This window comes from Phaseolus vulgaris, chromosome 10 (genome assembly GCF_000499845.2).
Source record: "Phaseolus vulgaris cultivar G19833 chromosome 10, P. vulgaris v2.0, whole genome shotgun sequence".
Classification (NCBI taxonomy): Eukaryota; Viridiplantae; Streptophyta; class Magnoliopsida; order Fabales; family Fabaceae; genus Phaseolus; species Phaseolus vulgaris.
This window is the reverse complement of record NC_023750.2, coordinates 39667722-39690968: the sequence shown is the minus strand read 5'-3', so window position 1 is coordinate 39690968 and position 23247 is coordinate 39667722. Positions and strand designations below refer to the sequence as shown.

Here is a 23247-nt window from a genome sequence, read left to right as displayed (position 1 = left end):
CCTCCATCAAAATGAACAATTAACTAAAAGGCGTATTAAGTGAGTTGGTTTAGAATAATGGATTTATTGACTATAATACATATTAAGTGAGTTGATTTAGAGTAATGGATTGATTTTGGGTATAAATATAAAGTAAATTATGTGATTTGGTGGAGAAATTGATGGTTATGTAGGATGGTATTTTATGGTTGTAGTGTTTAGTAAATAAAATCTATCTTAACTTTAGTGATAGACTGAATCAGATATATTAAAATATCAGGTAAGAAGATGAAAAATAATCTTGCATAATTTCTTGAGTACATGTAATAAACTATTATGACTACATCAATTTTTGATTTGTGACCAATATATATTAATATGAGTTAGATGTTAATCTTTTGTAGGTCTGATTTATTAACATAATCTTTTAAAAAACCTCTTAATCCCTTAAATATTTTTGGAGTGTTGAAATCAACATGTGATTTTATAGATCTTTATAAGATTAAAAATATGTTTGGTTCCTATATCTTAGTCAAAACTATAGATTTAAATATGATTCTTAGGTCTCTATGATTAGTTTTATAAATTATATTAGATCTCTCTATATACATGTTTGTTTCATGCAAGTGATTAGTTTTGTGAATCTTATACTTCTAATGCACGAATTATTATTAATATATAAAATTGAATTTTTGGTAACAAATCACCTTATGTATGTTTAGGTTTTATTTAAATTAACTTAATCTGATTTTTTTTATTTGTGTAATGATTGTTATCTAGAATACTGTGTCTTAAGACCAACTTAGAGATTTGAGGAATAAGTATGGAAGAAGTATTGTATATTATAATATTGTGATTACCATCACATCATAAGAACTATTATTCCTCTCATCAATTGAATCAACCTTGCCCAAAAAAGAATAATTAAGGTACGCACTCTTAATCTTTGTTTCTCCTATCAGTGAATAGTATTAGACGTTCTTGTGTTATTTTAAATCCATCATTATACTAATGCTACAATTTGAAATTTATCAATCATGAAATTTCTTGGACAAAATATATTCTAAATTTAAAAATGATTTTTGTCGTCTTTGTTTGTTTCAAAATTTATCAATCACCAATATTACTGAATTAATTTTATGGGACGAATTGAAGTAAAAGAAAGATTGTTGATGTTGTCATTGCTTCCGATTGCCAATAAAATGAATACTACATTGATAAACTTGAATTAATTACTTAATTATTTTAATAATATAACATTTGTAAACGTGAACCATGAGAGTGAAAACTCATGCTGCTTTATTAAAAAATTATGATGTCCACTCATCTTATTTTATTCTTGCTTATTCCAGGGTTGATCATAACACAAATTTCGCAGCTATTTTTTAACCTAATTTAGCTTGCGGCTTCATTACTCCTCTATTAGTAAATATTTATTTGATTAGTATCAACGTTCTCCATTTAATGCATGCCAATTACTACTTAGTTATATACTTTTGCTTTCTAAACACGTGTCTTTAAGAAGGGATTAACGTAAGCTATTTGTTAATTCATGAGACGCAATTCCTATAGTTATATAGCACTATATCTTTTTTAGATCTTTTACTTTTATATTTCGTTGTTGCTGCTTTAAAATATATATATATTTCGTTGTCATATAGTGTATAGGAATATTTATATTCAAGATGGTAAGATCAATAAGTAAATCAGTTTTTTTTTCTTTTTAAATTTTAACCCTAGATAGGTTGGAATTTAAGATCATTCATTATGTTGGAATATGTTCGTATCAATTGAATTATGAACTCATTAATATTCCACCATGATAAAATAATAGTTTCGTGTTTTGTTACTACAATAAATACCTCTGGAGTTTGATGTTTTTTAGAAAACATTAGAATGAAAGGAACATTCTTAATTATTTTTTTTATTAAGAATATTTTTCTCTGGACATCTAAAGGTGCTCAAAGGTGATTCTCCTTTTTCAAATAGATTTTTTTTTGTGTGTGTTTGGTTTGAGAAAGAAAAAGAAAGGAAAAATAAGTTTTTTAAGAGAAAAGGATTATGAAAAAAAGTTGAATATTTATGTAAAATACTATAAATATCTCCTATAAAAAAACACTGTGAAAAAAGGAGAATATTCTAAGTAACTTGTATATTAAATATTTTTCTCCTTTCTTTCCATTTTGGAAAGATTGTAATTGGTGGGTTTTAATGATTATATTTAAATTGTCTTTAACCAATTTTCAATTTAAAAACCGTTTAAATTATTTATAATTTTAATTAAATTGAAGCATTCAAAACGTGCACAAAACTCCAAGCATCTTAGTGGAGAATTCACAAAGAGTACAAGTTGTCTATTATGGGCCGGCTTTATTCATTTAAAGACAACATTTTCCCTTCAATTGGAACTCTCGTTTGGAAGCTGGAATGGGCCAAGTTGACCAGTTTCACTATTTCCAACAAGGAAGTTTCTTCCTGCACCCCACAAAGTTGCGCAAAGACAAAACTGTCTCTATATAAAACTGTACATTTTTTTTTTATTCCGGATTATGAAATCCGGTAAAATTTTGGATTGGCGCTTCCGGTCAAATTTCATATTGGCGCATTCGGTAATCTCTCAGATTGGTGTTTCTGGTAGTACATGAATGACAGTGTTAATCCAAAATAAAAAAATGCAAAACATGCATAATTGAAAAAACCATTCCGGATTCAGAAATCCATAATTGAAAAAGATCATTCCGGATTCACCAATCCATAATAGAAATTAAGCTTCCAGATTCAATAATCCGAAAATCAACATGTCAACTTGTCTGTGAGACCATATATTTATGATAGTCCGATAACAGATAGCTTAATAAACTCAACAAACTCTTGTTAGGATAGACGGACTCGGAAGGACTCGATATCATATTAAGAAATAAATTTTACATTACAAGAAAATCATGAAATAGAAACCAAATTTAGAAACAAAAAATAATTAGTTGCTGTAGTAACTAAATTAGAGGCCATTTTAGAGACTAAAAACTAATTTAGTTTCTAAATTAGTTTATATTATTGTTAAATGATTTATAAATTGATATCTAATTAACAATCAGGATTTTTCTACCAAAGTTAGAATCTAAATTATTGGTAGTTAAAACTTTGGTAGCTAATTAGATATCAATTTAAAAACTATTTAACAATAATAGAAACTAATTTAGAAGTCAACCAAAAATTTTAGTTTCTAAAATAATCTATAGTTTAGTTACTATAACAACTAATTATTTTTTGTCTCTAAAATTGGTTTTTATTTCATTATTTTCATGTAGTGTTAAGTCTAATTTAATCTTATAATTTTAATTACAATGATAATTGATGGTATAAAAAAAGTATTTGAAGTACTTTTTAGATATAATGCATTGTGATGGATAAAAGGGTTCGGATTTGTAGGTTGATGGCAATCAAGGAAAACAAAAATTGGTCACTTACTCTCAGATAATGTTTTGAAAAAGTCACATATTCATTCCCCTTATTTGAAATTTACTCATTTGATATTATAAACAAAAAGCAAAAAAAAATTATAATAATTAATCATAATTTATATAATTTATAAGATGAAGGCAATCACTTATAGTATTATATTAATAATAGTGGAATTTATAATAATACTAGTTCAAAGTTTGTTTCATTTACAAACACTCCAAGCTGAATCCCTACTGCCTAACCCAATTGAATAATTGAAATTGAAATCATAAAAAATTCATGAATGACTACTTTAAATACAACATATTGATATTTTTATTCTTTGAAGTTTGAAGCAGAATGGATTTGGCCCAATATATTTGTTTTTGTTTTTTTTTTTATTTAGCCACATAAGATAGACTTTTCATGTATGATTTAGTGGTCCTATTATTGTTATGTTTTGCTACAGTGTAATTATTATTTCGAAATACATATATTGGATGACTGAATTTGCTAATTAAATTTTGAAACTTTAGAATATAATAACAAATGTAACAAGTACTAGCAATGAAATCTTCCTTCATGTAAACAATTAATTAGTTAAATCATTAAAATATACAAATATATTGGAGCAATAATATTAAAAACCTTCCTCGTATATTTGTACAATTAAAATATATTTACATTTTGGATTATATAATAATAATATAATTTTGTATTGCAAATTACAAAATAAAATATACATAAAATCCAAATTTATATATTCCAAATTTTGTAATATAGAGTCTTTGGATTCCACTACGAGGAATGAAACAATAAAATGGATTCAAATCAAAAGGGTATTTGGATTTATAGAATAATAAAAATCTACGGGGTGCATGAAAAATCTATGGGGTGCAGGAAGAAATTATAAAAAATCGAAGGGATGAGACCAGCTTAACCCAAAAGTCTAATATATTCGGCCTACAAAACCCTAAACTGACTACTAACATACCCACCCAAAACACAGCGTTTTATAAGCAAACTCACTTCGCAAACCCTAAATCTCTCTTCACTTTTCCATCAGTCACACTCGGAGGGAAGAGGTCGAGCTTAACGACAATGGTGAGTGGCATGTCTTCTTATACTGCGGAATCTGAATTTCAATTATCCAGCCACATTACCATGTTTTGGTTTTATAGTTTGTGATTGTTAATAGTTCAAGGCGAAAGTTTCAGTATGGTGGAGTTTTGCTTCCTTCGATCCATTGTGCTTTTGTATTTTGTTATGATTTTGTAGCTTGTAATGGATGTATTTTGAATTAAACTGCTTGGTGTGTGGCTATCTATGCCTCTTTTCTGACAATCTGTATCAACAATTTTTTGGTTTATATAAAAGGTGTTTGTTAAGGCTCAGAAATCAAGGGCCTACTTCAAGAGATATCAAGTGAAGTTCAAGAGAAGAAGAGGTGTTTTGTTTGTTTTGCTTCTTTTTGTTTAATGTCTATAATGTTTCTTGCAAACATTTCCATGATTGTGATTTTTAATCATTTCAGAGGGGAAAACCGATTACCGAGCCAGGATTCGGTTGATTAACCAGGATAAGAATAAGTACAACACCCCAAAATATCGCTTTGTGGTTCGATTTGTATCCTACTATTATGTTATGAAGAGATGGTTTTATTTGCTTAAAATTTAGTTATCGTCTTATTTTTATAGTAAGAAATACTTGGGCTTATCACATGGTTACCCGAAGTTATTTTACTGGCATATATTTTTCTATGAAAACCTTGACCATGTTATTAGACCAACAAGGACATCATCGCCCAAATAACATCTGCTAGCATTGCTGGCGATATTGTCCTTGCTGCTGCATATGCAAATGAGCTGCCACGCTATGGTCTTGAAGTAGGCCTTACAAACTATGCTGCAGGTATTTTCTTAGAAAGTCTGTCTCCTCAACCCTTTTATCATTCGAGTTTTTTTGTGACTGTTTCTCACTATTTTTGGTCTGTGACCAGCTTATTGCACCGGGCTTTTGTTGGCACGTCGTGTGCTTAAAAAGCTTGAAATGGACGAGGAGTACGAAGGAAATGTTGAGGTATAGGAGTTTGCTATGCTTTGTGTTTATATTTGTTGTCACATCTTATGTAGTTAATTTGTTTCCTTTTTAGGCCACTGGAGAGGATTATTCAGTTGAACCTGCTGATACCAGGAGGCCATTCCGTGCTCTCCTTGATGTTGGTCTTATTAAGACTACAACAGGAAACCGTGTTTTTGGTGCTCTTAAGGTAATCTATCATATGCAATGCTATTTGTTGTGATTTTTGTTCTATTAGTGGACAAATTGAATAATTGTAATGGTTGACAGGGTGCTTTGGATGGGGGTTTGGATATTCCTCACAGTGACAAAAGGTTTGCTGGATTTGATAAGGATAAGAAGGAGCTTGATGTTGATATTCACCGCAAATATGTCTTTGGTGGACATGTTGCTTCTTATATGAAGGTATTGTGGATATTTTAATTAGCGTAATGCTGGTGGAATGTTTTAGCGCAATTTTCAAAAACTAATCTTGTCATACCATTATATATTTTTTTTGCAGACGTTGATGGAAGATGAGCCAGAAAAATACCAGACACACTTCAGTGACTATATCAAGCGCGGGGTAGAGGCTGATGGTCTGGAGGATCTCTACAAGAAGGTTCATGCTGCCATCCGAGCAGATCCTACTTTCAAGAAATCTTCGAAAGAGGCACCAAAGGAGCACAAGAGGTAAATATCATTGATATTTCTGAGAAAGCTTATCGATTCTATTGATGAATGTGCACCTACATATACATCTATCTATTAATTTTGTCATTTGATTTCGGTCAAGTGGTTTTGGTCCAATTTCAGGATTGGTAGTATATTCAAGTTACTCGTTTTTTTTTTTATGTAGTGTGTGCTCATTGTTTGCTTTGGCATTTAGAACATCTGGTCTGGACTTCTGGTAATTTAGGCATACTATTTGCTGATTGTAGACTGTTTCTAAGAGCATTTCCATTGTTTCGTAGGTACAACCTGAAGAAGCTTACTTATGAGGAGAGGAAGGCCAAGTTGGTTGCTCGCTTGCAGGCTCTCAACTCTGCTGCTGACGATGAAGATGAAGATGATGAGTGAAAGTTCATTATTGATAGAGTCTAAGTGCTGCATTAGTAGGAGCTATCTTAAGTTTGCATTTAGAGAAACCTTATAAAAATTGATTTATTTACTTCTATACTGTTTATTTTCCTGATCTCAAACTTTGGTTAGATACTTTTTTGGGCAGTAGATCCCTGTTTTGCTTAATTTCAATTTCAAACTTGATTATTATTAGAAGTTATTTTTTGGTTAATTTAAAAATCTGAAATTGCAATTCATCATAGTTTAACCACCGCATTCTGTATCCATAAAGAAATGTTAAACATCCACCATTCTTTAACCCAGAAACTTATTCAAAGCCTTGCGATATATAATTAACACATTACATATCTAGCGATTAGCATAAATTAACACCTACAGAGACAAGAACTTCGTGCATTTTTTTTTTGTTTTTGTTCTGGTTTAATTAGATTTATTCTTTGATTAGGATTGTTTTGTCAAGCTCTTTATATTCGCTGTGATGTCCATAATTCTAGCATTGTTCAAAGCTATTTCTTTTGAAGAATCAAAGTTTTCTTTCAATGTGTCAATTGAATCATTCTGAGAAGTTTTCGAAATTCAAATATTAATAGATACTTTCGAAATTTAATATATCTTGATTCTGTCTTAATGAAATATATATAATTTTTAATGAAATATATCGCACTTAAAACATAGGTATGTTTCAACGATTAAAATATATACAAAATGGAAGGTTTTCCAAAACGCAAAATGCTAACAGAAGCTTTTCGAAATCTGAATAATACTCAGTCGTCTGAAAAATATGAGTATGGAAAGTTTTTGAAAAATATGAGTATGAAATATATCTCACGTATTGAAAGTTTTCAAAAATAGACGTTAACAGAAGATCAATTATACAAAAACTCTTTGATTCTATTCGATGATAGTTGATTTATCAGTATTTGAATTGCTTATTCAGAATTAATATCATTGATTCTAATAGGTTGTAATTGATTTATCCTGATTAATGTATATTTCAATCATATTTGAATTATAACTGCAACAATTAAAACTGAAAAGCTAAGACATTCATTTAAGATCAGATTTATCATTTAATCGTATCCAAGATCAAGAGTGGTTTCTGTGTGAGAACTTTCCTTTCTTATTCTCTAACCTCTCTTGCCCTGCATTACCATTATAAGTGATTTTTGTGAATCATGTTCTTCCAATGAAAATGAAATTTGGAAAATAACGTGTACTCTGTAATACATGTCTTTCACATTAATGAGCTTTGTTCAAATAACATTTCGGATCTAGTTGAAATTAAGATAAATAAGTATTGTAATGTGTTGGTTTCGTTACTCAAGCACTTGGTGAAGTGGGTTTCTTAAGATTTGGTGTCTTTTTGGGCATTTTGCTCAAATGCTCAAATCATACTCTAAAAGAAAGAAGATTTGTTAAAAGTTTTATCTTTTCGACTGATAGAAATGTGGTAAGGCTTGTTGTGGGTCCTACAAAGGATTTCACCCTATAATAAGAGTATGGAAAAGAGTTTCAATGAGAATGGTGTTGCATTCCTCCTTAATGATATGACTTTATCTTTTTGTGGAAGACGTTTTTCTTATTTGAGTTGTGTATAGTGTTAATGAGTTGAGTTTTCCTAGTTTTTGCTTCATTTTGAAATTATGTATGGTATGAACTGACTGTCATAAAAGCTTAAGCCAATACTTAGGTGTAAGCACATGAATTGTTTAAGATTTAATAATGTGTATTTCAATATATTGAATACAATATAGCATTTCGTGCTTAATTCATCACCTTGTCCTGTGATACTAATAATCTTCGGAGACTCGGTTGAAGGTTATCTGGTCAATACATGAGATAGTGTTAATAAATTAATAACCTATGTTACGTGAGTATGATTACAGCTACAAACATAACATCATATTCCTTCTTCATATTATGTATCAAATTCAACATCAACCCATTCTTCATCATCGAAATAAGTACTTCACATGATTTTATCTTTGACATGCTCTACCAGTTGTTGATCATAAAAGGCTTCTGACATTTTGTGATCAGTTTACTGATACCAGTTGTATTCCCTATCAAAAAATTTTAGCTTATTTTGCTTAATATAGATGCAATGTGAGTTGATCATATTTTAGTGTTTGAACTAGGCAATAGTGAGAATTGAGAATGCGTTTGTAAAAAATCTCAATCCGCTGCTTCATCATGTCTGTATTTGTAATTACTTTTCCAAATTTGTTTTAGTGATAAAGTACAAAAATCTCTCTTCATCTTCTTCTTCTCAACCTTATCTGTCACTTTTCTTACATTTGCTTTGCAGACCACAACATGCAAAAACTCGAGTCTTTGACATGATTGAAGACTTTCTATATTGGAGATTTGGAAAATAGCTTAGTCAGTAGTTCCAGAATTTTAATGTTCAAGAGATGTATGATTTGGGAATTTCAACATTTTAGTCCTTGTTATCTCCCCAATTTTTTTTTCATTCCTTGTGTGATCATTTTATCTTCATTAGACAGTAATTCAAGTGTTGCGGTCGGAATGCATGATTTTTATATAATTGAGCATGAAATGAGGCTTTCCCTTCCTCTTGCGATTTCCTTTTCCCTCATTTACTTTATCCACACACTCATGCACTACCCTGCTTAAGAACAACACAAAGCTCGCATGTTTACATAAGTGGTAGCCCTTGTATTGAATTTTACCTTCCTGATGAGACTCTTGAAACAAGGAACACCCTCAAATATAGTTGGTTAAATTTGCTTGGAGTAGAATTGACTACATATAACTTATATATTTAGCTAAGAGGGATTTGTTGTGGTGCTGAAAGTGACAATCATACAAAAGAGTTGTTGAATATAAATGAATGCACACAGACCCTTATAAATAAATGATTTTGAAATTCGTTTTTTGTAGGAACTAATGGAAGGAAATAAGAGAAGGCAGAAGATTGTAGCAACTGATTGAACGTAATTGCACAAAATTGCAAAACTGATCTTATTCATTTTGATTTACTCAATCATATATATAATAAGATTACAATTACTGAAAGTTATAAGATAGGAATACTAACTGTAAACTAACCATTAATGCAATATAACGGTAAAATAGTTTAAGGGTAATAAAATTAGAATTAATAATAATAAAATATGAATAACCAACATCCTCCCTTAATTATGAATTGGAACAACCTTCCTAATTTGAGTTATGATATTGTTTTTCTCAATCGCCATCAATTCTTCATTCATATTCTTTGGTCATTTGGGGTGTTGAATGACATCGACAAGTCTCACAGGTTCTGATTCTGCAAGAAAAGCAAAGTGAACCAAATCTCCATTGTCATCAACTTCATCAAGATTTACTTTGCAATCTTGAAGATGTACAAGTTGTCGCTGCTGCCTTCTTGGTCGCTCCATCATAGTTGCAATTGGAGTTGCAACTTCAGGTTGAATTACAACTTCAGGTTGAACTGCAGGTGCTTCAAGAGTGACTCCATCTTCCATATCATCGTTCAAAACATAAATATATCGTTTTTTCGAATCTATTTCAGCTGCTGCTGCATTCCATTGCCATTCCTCATCTTCGGCAAATGTAACATCACGACTAACAATCACCTTCTTTGTCATTGGATTGTACAATTTGTATCCTCCATGCTTATATCCAATGAAAATAGTCTTCACTACCTTATCATCCAACTTCGATCTTACTGTCTTGGGGATATGAGCATAAGTAATTGACCCAAATACCTTCAAATGTTGCACATTGGGTTTGAATCCACTCCATGCCTCAATCGGAGTTGTGTTAGGAACACTCCGAGTGGGTGATCTGTTTATCAAATATACCGCACATGTTACGGCCTCAACCCAAAAATAATTTGGCATACCTTTTGCTTTAAGCATGCTCCTCGCCATGTCCATGATTGTTCTATTATTTCTCTCAGCAACTCCGTTGTGTTGAGGTGTGTAGGGGCAAGTTATGTTATGTTGCAACCCAAGTTCTTCATAGTGCCTCTTGAATTCATTAGACTTGTACTCACCTCCTTCATCACTACGCACCATCTTAATTTGTCTGTTAGTCTCTCTTTCAACAAATGCTTTAAATATTTTAAAGCAGTGGAATACCTCATCCTTGCTTTTCAATACATAAATCCAGGATTTCCTTGAAAATCATCAATAAAGGTTAAAAAATACTTATTACCTCCAACTGATGATATGTTCATTAGGCCACAAATATCTGTATGAAGCTGCAAAGGAAATTTTGCACGCTAAGGCTCCTTAACAAATGGTATCCTGTGATTCTTTTAAAAAATGCAAGTCTCACACAATTGATCAGGGTGATGAATAAGGGGTAAACCATTCACTAAATTTCTTTTGGAAAGATTTTCCAAACTCTGAAAATTTAAGTGCCCAAAGCGTAAATGCCAGAACCACGATTCATTATTCACTATTGCATTCAAGCACTTGAAATCACCCATATGAATATCTAACTGGAAACATGCGGTGTTTTAATAAAAAGGATTTAAGAATCAAACTACATTTTTTTATCAAAAATTGATAATTTATTTTCAACTATGTGCATCACATAACCCTTCTCGGCCAACTGCCCCATACTCAACAAATTACTTTTCATATCAGGTAAAACATCATAGATGTACCTGTGATCACCATTCTTCAATGTGATAAGAATTCGCCCTTTTCCACTCACCGGAACAAACCTGCCATCACCGAATTTCACTTTTGTGTGAAATGAGTCATCCAAATCTGCAAACAACTCCTTCTTACCACACATGTGATTTGTGCAACCTGTATCCAAATACCAAGTCTGATTGTTTGGAGTTTCATTTGATGTGGCTGCCATTAGTACTGCATGATCCTCTTCATCTTGTTCGTGATTACTTTCTTCTTGAGCACAATTGGCAGCATGATTATCACATTTTGATCTGCACTCATTTGCATAATGGCCATGTTTATGGCAACTATAACACTCAACATTTGATTTATTATAAATACCTTCTCGTCCTCTGCGACCACGTTCCCCGCGCCAAGCGCCTCCATGATTTTGGCCACCACGACCTTTGCTGAAATAGCTACCATGTTCATGATAGGAGCTACCAATTGAGACTTGTGCTTGTAAAACCTGTTCAATTGGTTTTTCAATCTTATTGTCCTTCATCCGCTGCTCATGCGCTCGTAGAGAACCAGACAATAACCTTACTGTCATTTTTGAAATGTCATTGGCCTTTTCAATTGCGACAACAACATGTTCAAATTTGGGAGTTAAAGATCTCAAAATCTTCTCCACCTTTGCCTGCTCCGAATGTGTTTCACCATTGGTCTTCATCTTATTTGTCAAGGCAATAACTTTATTTATATAGACATCAATAGTCTCTGTGGTTTCCATCTGCAGCAATTCATATTAGCGTCTTAGGATTTGAAGACGCACCCTCTTGATCTTGTCATCACCTTTATAATTGGTCTCGTCATTCATCCCCGATGAGATACAAAGTCTTATTGTCCTTTTTCTTCTGATCACGATGCGCTACTCGTTGTGCCTCAATTGCATTATCACCTAATGCAGACACTCCACCTCTCAACAACATCCCATAACTCATGATAATCAAACAAAACTCTCATTTGCACACACCACCAATTGTAATGCGCCTCAGTTGCATTATCACCTAATGCAGACACTGCACTCTCAACGACATCCCATAACTCATGATAATCAAACAAAACTCTCATTTGCACACACCACCGATTGTAATTTCTTTCATTAAGGATAGGGACTGATAATTTGGTAGAATTCATGATAACATACTACCTCTGATACCAAATTGCAAAACTGATCTTATTCCTTTTGATTTACTCAATCATATATAAAATAACAGGCTGTAAACTAACCATTAATGCAATATAACGGTAAAATAGTTTAAGGGTAATAAAATCAGAATTAATAATAATAAAATCTGAATAACCAACATTTTTAATACTTCTTTTATTTTTGTAAATTTCGTGATTCTTTTGATGATAGTATTTTGTTATATTGCATGTAATTAGTGTATATTATTATGGATTTCTTGCAAAAATTTAGGAAAAACTTCTAAAAAACGCTTATTAACATTCTAAAAAAAAAAAAAAAAAGATGTAAATGATCAATAAAAAATACTATTGAGTTTTACTATATTAATAATATAACTATTTCGCAAGTTTATAACTTTCTTGTTGAAGGTTTTAAATTTTCGAATCATTTTAAAGAGACATTAGGTATGCAAATTTTTTTATGCTTGAAAATTATGAATCTCATAAATTATAAATTTTATAAATAAATAAATTTGTTGTAATGATAAAATATATTATTAATAATATATGACATTTATTATTCAAATTTTTATTTTATTTTTGAAAAAAATAGATTCTCATATGTTTTGTAATAAATAATTTTTTGGAATCATAACATAAATTTATTTGAAAACGTTAAGTTTTTGAAAATGTTATGCAAATATGAGATTTTTTTGAATTTTAATCTTTTAAATTTTTTTATTAAACATTTGTCTCGTATAAATTGAATAGATAGATTTTAATATTTAAAAAAAAATAATTATTTAACAATTAATAATATCAAAATTTTAATTATATTTGATTATATTGTTAGAAAAAAACATTATTGAAATGATTTTTTAAAAATGTATAAGAATAAATTTTTAACTTTATAATCAAGTTAATCAAGTAAACCTCTCGTGCTACTTCATGGATACCCATGCTCTGTTCAAAGTGAAAGTGAACCCTTTTGATACATTTATTTATGAATATGGGTTTCGTGATTAAGATATATAGTTATCGTAATAAGTTAATAACTCTATTGTTACTGGGATGTAGCAAAATACAATAAAGATATTTTGACATCACTGTTTAAAAAAAAATACTTTCCAATTAACTTTTTAGTAAAATATTATATTATAATGAAATAATAATCTATTTGGTTAAAGAGTGAGTGTAAAAACTAAACCAGTATCAAGTATCCTCGTTCAGCAAAATATTATTATTTATTTTTTTATTTTTGCCAACGAAGAATTTTATCTAGATAATAGAAAATGTTAATAAAATAAAATATAATTAATTTAAAAAATATAAAAATATATATATAAAATAATAAATTTTAAAAAAGAAACATGTACAAATATCTTATTTAATTTGACAAAAATTTAAAATATATTGAATAAAATATTGTAATTTATTTATTAAAAATATAAAATATTAAAAAGGAGTAAATTGAAGGAATAGAAAAACATATTTTATCTTAAATATATTTAAAAGCAAAAATATATAATAAAATGATATTGTTTAAAATCAAGATTTTATAAATATAATTTATTAATAAGAACAACAATAAAATTGTATTGTAATAGTATTTGTTAACAAATATACTTCTTAGTTTTATGGTGTTTAGCTTAATCAATAGTTTGTTATTTTTTCTTTTCTTTTTTTCTGTTAGCTTGTTAGTAATAGAATTTAAGGAAAACATTTTTTGAAATGTATTAGAAAGGAATAGAATTTAAGGAAAATAATTTCTGAAATAAACTTTCCAGAATGCATATAATAATTTATGGAATGTGTTTACCGAAATAACTTTTCCATAATGTATTTTGGAAAAAGCTTTCCAAAATAAGAGTGAATTAAATAGAACATTTTGATCATTTCACCTATTTTGATAGGGTACATAAAGAATTTGATGGGGGGGTGGAACCACCCTCTAAAGCTTTATAAGGCCCAACACAAACTAAAGTCCATAAGCCGAATATATATGTTTTTACTAATTGTATCGCCACTCGAACACATCTATCCCATTACACGCTTATCACGATTAGATTACGGTTCGAACATAAAATAAATTGAATTATCACTTTTTAAATTAACCACACACTTGTAATAATAAATTAACCACAGACTTGTTAAAAAAAAATTTAGAAAAAATATTTTCATTTAACTTATATTCTGGTGTGCACCTACTTGAATAATATTTTAGGATGTAATTTGATTTGAATTGTGTGTTAAAATAAAATAAAAATTACGTTTAAAGTGTAAATTCTAAATAATCTTATTTTAAAATTTAGAAACGAAAAAAAAAGGTTATAAATATATGCATGTATAAATAATTTCCACTTTCACTTTTTTTTCTACTTTTTTCTCTAAACAATCTTCTTGCACATTCTCTTTAATTTTCTTTCTTCATACTTCATTTTTCTCATAATTTGATCACACTTTATAGTAATTGAGTGAGAAGTAATGGATCATTTCAATTCGATCATATTTATAGAAAAACGATCATCTCAACTTGGTTAAACTCGTTATGAAATTTGGTTATGTTTGAATACCTTGTTCTAGGCCTCTATATTTTAAGTGAGCATCTAGATTAAATTGAAATATCTTGAAATTACAGGTAAAGAAAATTATTTATGTTTTGATAGAACCTTAAGATAGATGATTTGGATGTGAAGATGATGTGATCACAACATTTTAAGCCTTTTGCAGGCTTTTGTGTTATTGAACATGTTTTTAATGTTTGATTTTTAGATGAGATTTGTGTAGTTTGAATGAATGCAATTTGTTGTGTGTTATCATTTTTGTGTTAAATTATTGCATTTGGGACTTGTATTTGTTAAAGTGTTTTTTGGTACAACTTTAAAAATGGGTTTATTGTGTTGTAGAATTTTATTTTCTGATATTTATGTTCAAGCAAGTTTATTCTCATTCAAGCGAAAATAGTTTTGCAGCTCAACCTTGCTTTCAACCATGTTTTCGTTCAAGCAAATAAAATTTTGTTCAAACAAAAATAGTATTGGAAATAACGCTCTCTGTCAAATTTCCACTCAAGTGAGTCTAATCTTTCTCAAGCTAAAATAAATAAATAAAATAAAATATTTTTTTTTAATTTTTGTCTCTTCGATTAATTAGATTATATATGAATATTTATTTTAAATTAATGTGAAATTAATATTAAGTTATAAATTCAATTCATTTTATTTTTGTTTAAATGATGCACATTATATGAAAATGGGTGTTGTGACTGATATGAATTGGTAGTCACATATCTAGGTTGATATGTGAATTATTATTTGATTTTCGTATTAAGTATTAATGTCTATGTTGTAAAAGATTTCATTTTTTTTCTTCACTGATAATATAAGTCACATAAACTAAGATATTAGAAGGTGAGAAGCTGAGGGAGGAGTTCTTACACACCATGACCATGTGTAGATACACAACTTGATTTGTAATTAACTTACCCCCTAATCCATTCTAATAAGTTTAATTGTAAATCTAAGTCTTGTGTATTGGATCAGATGTAAATCTTCAATAGGACATACTTAATACAAGTATTCCGGAAGGTGTTAGTTGATATTCTACTTGTGAATATCTTTGTTGTATAAGTCCATGTGGTGATATATATTGTTATATATTGGTATTTGAAGGATATTCAATGATTGTGATCTATTGATTGAAATGTCTTCTTTTATATATTTTTCTTATGTTGAAAATTTATTTCAAAATAATTTACCCATGTATGTCTTGTTTGTGTTATAAATCACAATGACTATACAATGTACACGAGCAAATAGATATAAATATAGATACAAGAGCTACACAAGAAAAAGAGTAAAGATATTTAATTTTAACTTTTTTTTGAAAATATTTATATTATATATATTGTATATATTTAAGTTTATGTCTATGAATTACAATACACTTGTACAGGCCCTCCGAAAAGGTTTATAATATAATGGCTAGCTCATTTTTTAGTATTACAATTTTCAAATAATTTTAAGGAGATAATCAACAACCAATAGTTAAAGTGATTTTTTTTTTCTAATGAAAATATTTTCAAACAATACAAAAAAAATAAATTAGTTGGATAATAGCGAAGAAGGCTTATAATAATTGCAAAGATAATTGGATAATGATGAAGAAGGCTTATAATAATTGCAAATTTAGTAGCTTAAGAGTGGGGATTTAATGGTAGGAACACATAGTACCAACAACCATCGCAATCGCCATTAATGGGTCCAATTAGGTCATCAACTACATTTCACACACTTTATATTCCTTCCCAACACTAAGTTATAACTATCTACCCCTTAGTTATTATTTTGGTCTAATTAATAATCTCCAATTTAAATTTACAAGGTACAAGGTTTGTAATATCTCTATGTGGATATTTAAAGACTTTAAAGATAAATAAGAAGGTGGGTTCGATCCTAAAAGTGGAGGACTAGTAAGATGAGTCCTTCGTTAAAAAAACTAATATATTAATCATTAATATTTGTTGACTAAAAGAAAATAAGATAAGAATTGATGGGTTATTAATATAATCAAATTAAAAAAATATTAAAAAAATTAACCTTTTATTTGAGAAGTAAAAATGGAAAAAATTAAACTTGAGATGATATTATTAAATTAAAAATCTATTACAATTTTTGTTCTTTTAATATCTGAAAAAAATTAAAAAAAAGGATATATTTAAATTATCTTTTATTTTAATATCAGAATAAAATTAAATTATTTAAACTAAGATAAAGTATTTCCACTCATTTTCACTCATCTATTTTAGTTTTTTAATTTTTTTATTATCTTTCCTTTTTTCACTCTCTTGTTTTTATTACTCAAATATTTTTTTTAAATAAGGAATTTTACATAATAACCTTTATAGAAAAATTAAAATATTTTATTAATAATCAGTTGTCTTGTTACCAATTTTTATAAGAAACTAAAATCTTAGAAAGTAATTTATTATTTAAAGTTATAGAGTTTTAATTTTTTACGTGAAATAAATAAAAAATTTATAACACTTCATCTTTTTCACATTTATATTTACGTTTTTCATATCCCCTTTTCAGCCAATAAATTGTTAGCTGGGTCTCAATCTGAGTCAGAGTGTTAGAACATCTCGAAATTTTTCTTTTAAATTCCATCATTATAATGAAAGATCATTTTCTGATAGACTATATATATATATATGATTATTTTATTCTCATTATTTAATTTTACAAAAGTAATTATTTAATCGAAATTAATTTTTTATTTAAATTTATTAATTCATAAAGTTTACTTCAATATAATTTAGTCTTTACATATATATACATGCTGAGATTACAAATTGAAGTTTAAGAAATTTGAACTAATTTATCTGAATAAACAATTTTGAAAATGTAAGATTTTTTTTAATGTTTCCCTTTTTTAAAAAATGAACATTTCTATCCAGAATTATATATATAAAGATTCGAAATTATTTCTTGTGCATGAATACTTAGATCAAAAGAAAAGATGTAAGATTAGGAAGACCACCAACCTCAACAAGAAATTTTAGTAAAGTTTAGATGCAATCTACTAATAAAAAAAAATATAAGAATTGAACTTAAATAACACCTATACAAGCAAACCACTCCTAAAAAAAATCAACCCAACAACTTTTTTTGCATGTTTTGCTTCCTTGGTGTAACGTTTTAAATGACAGTTATATATAAAAAAAGTAAGAGTTATATAAAAAAGTTACATTATATATATTAATTACATGAAAAATAATTTCTAGGCTGACATTTCAAGTAATAACTCACATGAAAAAAATATTATTAAGAAATAAAAAAAAAATATGAAAAATGAAAAAGTTATATCATAATTCATATGTTAACAAAAACGATACCTAGATAGATTATACCTAATTATAAAGAATTTTAAGAATAGACAAGATGAAAACCTATTATACCAATAAAAATATTCTTTATGAATAAATCTTAAATTAGACAACTTATCAACACACATTCCCTTCATGAAAAATATGAGTAACCTTAAACCTAATTTTCCCATAGTAAATAAGACACGTATTTCATCGATTACGAAACATCCAATGAACGTTTAATATATATATTGATTACATGAAAAATAATTTAAAACCATTTTTTTTAAGTTTTTTAAGAAAGTATAAATTTAATTTAACTAGCTAAAACAGACATTGCATCTCTATTGCATTAAAATAATATAATTTAAAAAATATATAATTTTGTAAAAGAGATTTTAGAAAGTATTAAAATAATAGAATTTAAAAATGACGATGAATGAATGAATGAAAAGTTGCACACTATTTTACCTCTCATCTCTCAACTCCCAAACGTCATATTATTAGTTTTTTTGATCGTGAAAGTTTGTTTGGGTCAATGAAGCAGTTGGTGATAACGAAACCATACCAACTAAACTGTGAATGGATTATGTAAGCTAGTAGATTTTTTTATTTTTTTATTTTAATGGTGTAATTTTATTTTATATTTTTTAAAATGTGAAAAAAAATATTTTAAAATAGAGCAAACTATATTTATTAATTTTATTTTTTATATTAAATTGATGTCAATGTCTTATCTATCATGTAGGATTTCACATATTCCACGTATACGACTTGTTAAAATATATATATATTTTTTTAAAATAACAAATTGAATGGGAAAAAATTGCTATGTAGTCACTCAAAAGGACGCTCTATTTAAACACTCACATTTCATGACCATTAATAAACTATTTAAAAAGTGCATAAAAATTAACTAATAAATTTATACACACTTCCATAAAATACTATGTTAACATTTATTATTTCTTTTTATTATATTGTATCACTTCACATCTCTTCTATCTTCTCTTTCTCACACTTAAGTATTAAAAAATATAATGAATAATTATAACAGTCAATATTAAAATAAAAAGTAATTTGAAAATGATCTTATCTATTTCTCGTTTTGGTTTTTTTATACCTAATGGATCAGTTATTCTTTTTCGTACATAATTATGATAAATTGGATTTGTTATGCAATATTGAATGCCAATTTAGATTAAATACGACCGATTGTTTCTAAAGACAAAATAGATATTTTTTTATAAATATTTTTATATTAGATATTACGCAACTTGAAATTTAGAAAAAATAACTATTTTAAAATGCAAAATTTTGTAACTCAAAACTGTGTAAAAAGGGTACCAAAATCATTTTAAAATAGCTAACTAATATTTTACCAACAATTCTTTATGTATAATTTTTCTAGCATGTCATACAAAAACCTGAATTTTACTTCTCACAATTCAAACCAGTTTAATACTTGTTATACAATATACACAAAATCCCCAATTTGCTAAATTATTCCCATTTTTTTTTTTTTGCATTTCATTAGAATTTCATAATTTCTCAAAATCAAAGCCTCAACAACCCATTAATACAAAAAAAAAACACTTCAAATTTTAAACAAACAATCTAACTTGGATATGATTCAATGAAATTTTTATCCTTGAAAAAAAAAAACAAATTAAGGATGCCAAAAATAAAGAATTAAGCTTAGAATTTCAAATCCCTAATCATGCAGTATTTTTGGGTTGTCAATTAAAGCTCAAAAGAACAAAACTTCAAATCTCTACAAAAACACATAAACTTGCATGTGATAAAAGAATAAGTACTATAAAAAATAAAAATTACTCATAATTTATAAAATAATTTTTAAATTGAAATCTACATTAATTACTAAGATTTTAACTACTTATTACTTTAAATTTTAAATTAGTATTTAATTAAATTAGTAACTGATTTTATCATTTTAGAAACTAATAAATTAGTTTCTAAAATCATTTTTTCTTGTAGTGATTACTCTTACTATTTTGAAATCTACAATTTTTCTAAAGAGGAAATAAGATATTTTTCTTTGAAGTGAGAAAGAGAAAAATAGAAAAATATTGGACATAATTACGTCTCAATAGATTCAAATAATGAATTTACTAGTTCTATTACTCCAATGAAAATAGAAATGAGTTAATGATCAAATTTTTCTTTAAGTAATTCTAGTTGTAAAAGACAAAAATACAAGTACTTGAAGAATTTTTACACATTTTTTTTCTTTCAAACCACTACCCATCGATCATAACTATTAAATATCCAATTTAATATTATTTATCTCTTCTTCATTCTTTTTAGTCACATATTGTTTCTTTCTCTAACATCTTGTTTCAAAAAAAAAGTCTCAAACTCTTTTTGTGAGTTAATGATTGTTGGAAAAGAAAAAAAAAGTCATGAGTAAGGAATTACTTGTTTTTTTAGCAAAATCAAACTTGGTCCTTGGTGAATATTTTTCATGAACCCAATTGGACTTAAATGGTTTTATAAAATTAAGCACAAGTCTAATGATACAATTGAAATTGGTTGCTAAAGATTATACACAAATAGAGAGTTTAAATTATTTTAAGACCTTCTCTTTGGTGGCAAAACTTAATATTATTTGATTTATTCTATCAGTTGTAACAACAAAAAGGTTGGTTTTTAGAGCAACTTGATATCAATAATATTTTTCTTCACGGTGACTTGCAATAAGAGGTATATATGATTCCACCACTAGGTTTACATCTTAGTTATCCATAACAAGTTTGCAAATTGCAAAAGTCTTTTTATGTTTTAAAACAAGCTAGTAGATAATGAAATTTCAAACTTACTTATACCTTGTATCTTTGGACTTTGTTCAAAGTACCTCTAATTACTCTTTGTTTGTAAAGATCAATGGTGACTCTTTGCTTTCCCTTTTTGTGTACGTCGATGATATGATACTCACGGGAAACAATGTAAAATGATTGAATGTTGTTAAGAATAGACTTAATACTAGTATTAGGATCAAGGACATTGCCCCTTTTCACATTTTCTTATGATTGAAGTTTTGTCCTTCTACTAATAGTATGGTACTTAATCAAAGAAATTATTGTATTGACTTACTCTCTCATAATGATATGTTAGCTTGCAACCCCACATGATCTCCTAGGGATCCATTTTGTTCATTGCACATTGATGAAGGAGAATTGTTTGATAACACCTTTTATTATTGAAAAGCGTTCTCTTTATTTAATTAATATACTTGTCCAAACATTTGTTTTGTTGTCTAATAGTTGAATCAATATATTTTTCAACAAAGGCAACTTCAAATGTGTTGTCCATCTTGGTCTTAGACATTTAAAAGGATATCCAAATATTGGTATATTTTTTCTTTACAAAAACAATTGTAGTATCCAAGCTTGATTTGACCAATTGTCTTGATAATAAATGTTCTATGATAGGATATTGTATTTTTTTATAGGATTCTTTGGTTGTTTGAAAGTCTAAAATGAAAAACATTGGTTATAAATCCTTTTGTGAAATGTGAAGTTGAGTATGAACATTAGTCTTATTCACCAATGAACTCCAATGATTAAATTATTTATGAACTAACTTGAATCTCTTGATTTTTAGTCTTTCACAACTTCCTGTGATAATAGAGTCGTTCTACTTAACTAAAAATCTTACATTTCATGAACATACAAATTATATTATCATTTAATCAAAGATGAACTTTAAGACAATCTTATTCACTTGCTATCCATCTCCTTCTATTTTCAAATTGCATACCTACTCATTAAACCATTTCATCCTCAAGCGTTCAAAGCAAATCTATCCAAAGTTAAACTTTTGCAATCCATTGAGTTTAACATCTCAATAATCAAATTTCTATTTTTTATTTTTTATATTTCTATCTTTATTATCATTTATCATTCAAACATTATATGTAAATACACAATTAAATCATTACTTTTTATTAATATTTTATCTTGTATGAGTGATGAATTAAAGACGAGGAGAAAGGGTTTAAAAAATACCGTATATTCCTTAATTAGTTTAGAAATATAAATTTATATTATGATATTTTGTTGCTTATGTCAGGACTAATGGTTGCATTTTCAAGTGTGTTTGTGTATTAGTTAAATCCAAATACTTCACTTTCAGTAAAAAAAACTTGAACCCTTCAACTATTTTCTTGTTTGTTTTCGTTTCCATAGAAGTATTGAAACTGATGCTTAAACTACACAAACACCCACTTCCGCATAAACTTTTTAAGTTCGGTAGATTCTTAGTATTTTTTTAATTTTTTATTTGAAAGCTAAAGAATAAATCATTTGTAATTGACAAAAAAAGTCGTATTTTCTTAAATTTGAATTTACTTCACATTTAAATAGACTTAATTTTAAAAATAATTCTGTAATGATTCTATTAAAGCATTATTATTTTTTATTTAATAGTATAATTAATTAACAAAATAATCAATTAGATATTTAAATTATAAAAGTACTAATAGTTTTAGCAGAGTGAGTGATTAAAATAAGAGAGTCTCCCTAATATTTTCCCAATATCAGTTTATGATTTCTCTCCAGTTCTAGTCTAAAGTCTTCCTTTGAATTTTTATTTTTTTAAAATGGAACGCATGCTTATTCATTTGAAAATTACTAATAACGGCAACAAAAGTTACGAGAGACATTAATATAAAAATAAAGTAGCTAAAGACAAAACATAAACTCCCCACACAAAAATTATCCCACGCATGAGGGAACACAACAACACAAATTCCCCCACACCCCAGGCCAACAATTCTGAAAATTAGATTATAATTTTTACGGACAAAAAAGTAACATTTATAATAATAAAATAAAGTCAAGTTATTCTTAGAGCTAAACATAAAATTTTATTACAAGTTATAAAATTGGTGAATTTTATATTTATTTAATGATTTTTTAATTTAAGTATTTATTAAATAATGAAAGAAGAGCAGTAAAAGAAATGTGGTAGAGAGGGTGTATTAATGAGTGGTGACATCAGGGTAGCAGA

At 27.8% G+C, this 23247-nt stretch overlaps 2 protein-coding genes across 2 annotated transcripts; one reads left to right on the top strand and one right to left on the bottom strand.

Moving 5' to 3' along the window:
- Positions 1-4393: 4393 nt before the first annotated feature.
- Positions 4394-6756, top strand: LOC137818564 (large ribosomal subunit protein uL18). The gene is made up of 9 exons (XM_068622062.1): positions 4394-4524; positions 4798-4867; positions 4955-5046; positions 5205-5331; positions 5420-5499; positions 5573-5689; positions 5770-5904; positions 6002-6171; positions 6453-6756. Exons 1-9 carry the CDS (start codon positions 4522-4524, stop codon positions 6556-6558), a joined length of 900 nt encoding a protein of 299 aa, XP_068478163.1. The 5' UTR covers positions 4394-4521; the 3' UTR covers positions 6559-6756.
- Positions 6757-9806: 3050 nt separating this feature from the next.
- Positions 9807-12290, bottom strand: LOC137818047 (uncharacterized). The gene is made up of 5 exons (XM_068621267.1): positions 12129-12290; positions 11759-11949; positions 11559-11656; positions 11131-11351; positions 9807-10295 (listed from the first exon to the last, which is right to left on the bottom strand). Exons 1-5 carry the CDS (start codon positions 12288-12290, stop codon positions 9807-9809), a joined length of 1161 nt encoding a protein of 386 aa, XP_068477368.1.
- Between the last annotated feature and the right edge of the window lie 10957 nt (positions 12291-23247).

Bases quoted from the DNA above. Each gene is read 5' to 3' on its own strand.
- LOC137818564 (XM_068622062.1), top strand. The intron at 4,868-4,954 runs GTGTTTTGTTTG...TAATCATTTCAG, and splicing joins GAAGTTCAAGAGAAGAAGAG to AGGGGAAAACCGATTACCGA. The intron at 5,500-5,572 runs GTATAGGAGTTT...TTTCCTTTTTAG, and splicing joins AGTACGAAGGAAATGTTGAG to GCCACTGGAGAGGATTATTC.
- LOC137818047 (XM_068621267.1), bottom strand. From the start codon at position 12,290: ATGAGAGTTTTGTTTGATTATCATGAGTTATGGGATGTCGTTGAGAGT. The intron at 11,657-11,758 runs GTTATTGTCTGG...CTCAATTGGTAG, and splicing joins ATTTCAAAAATGACAGTAAG to CTCCTATCATGAACATGGTA. The intron at 10,296-11,130 runs GTGATGCACATA...CAACATTTGAAG, and splicing joins AGTTGGCCGAGAAGGGTTAT to GTATTTGGGTCAATTACTTA.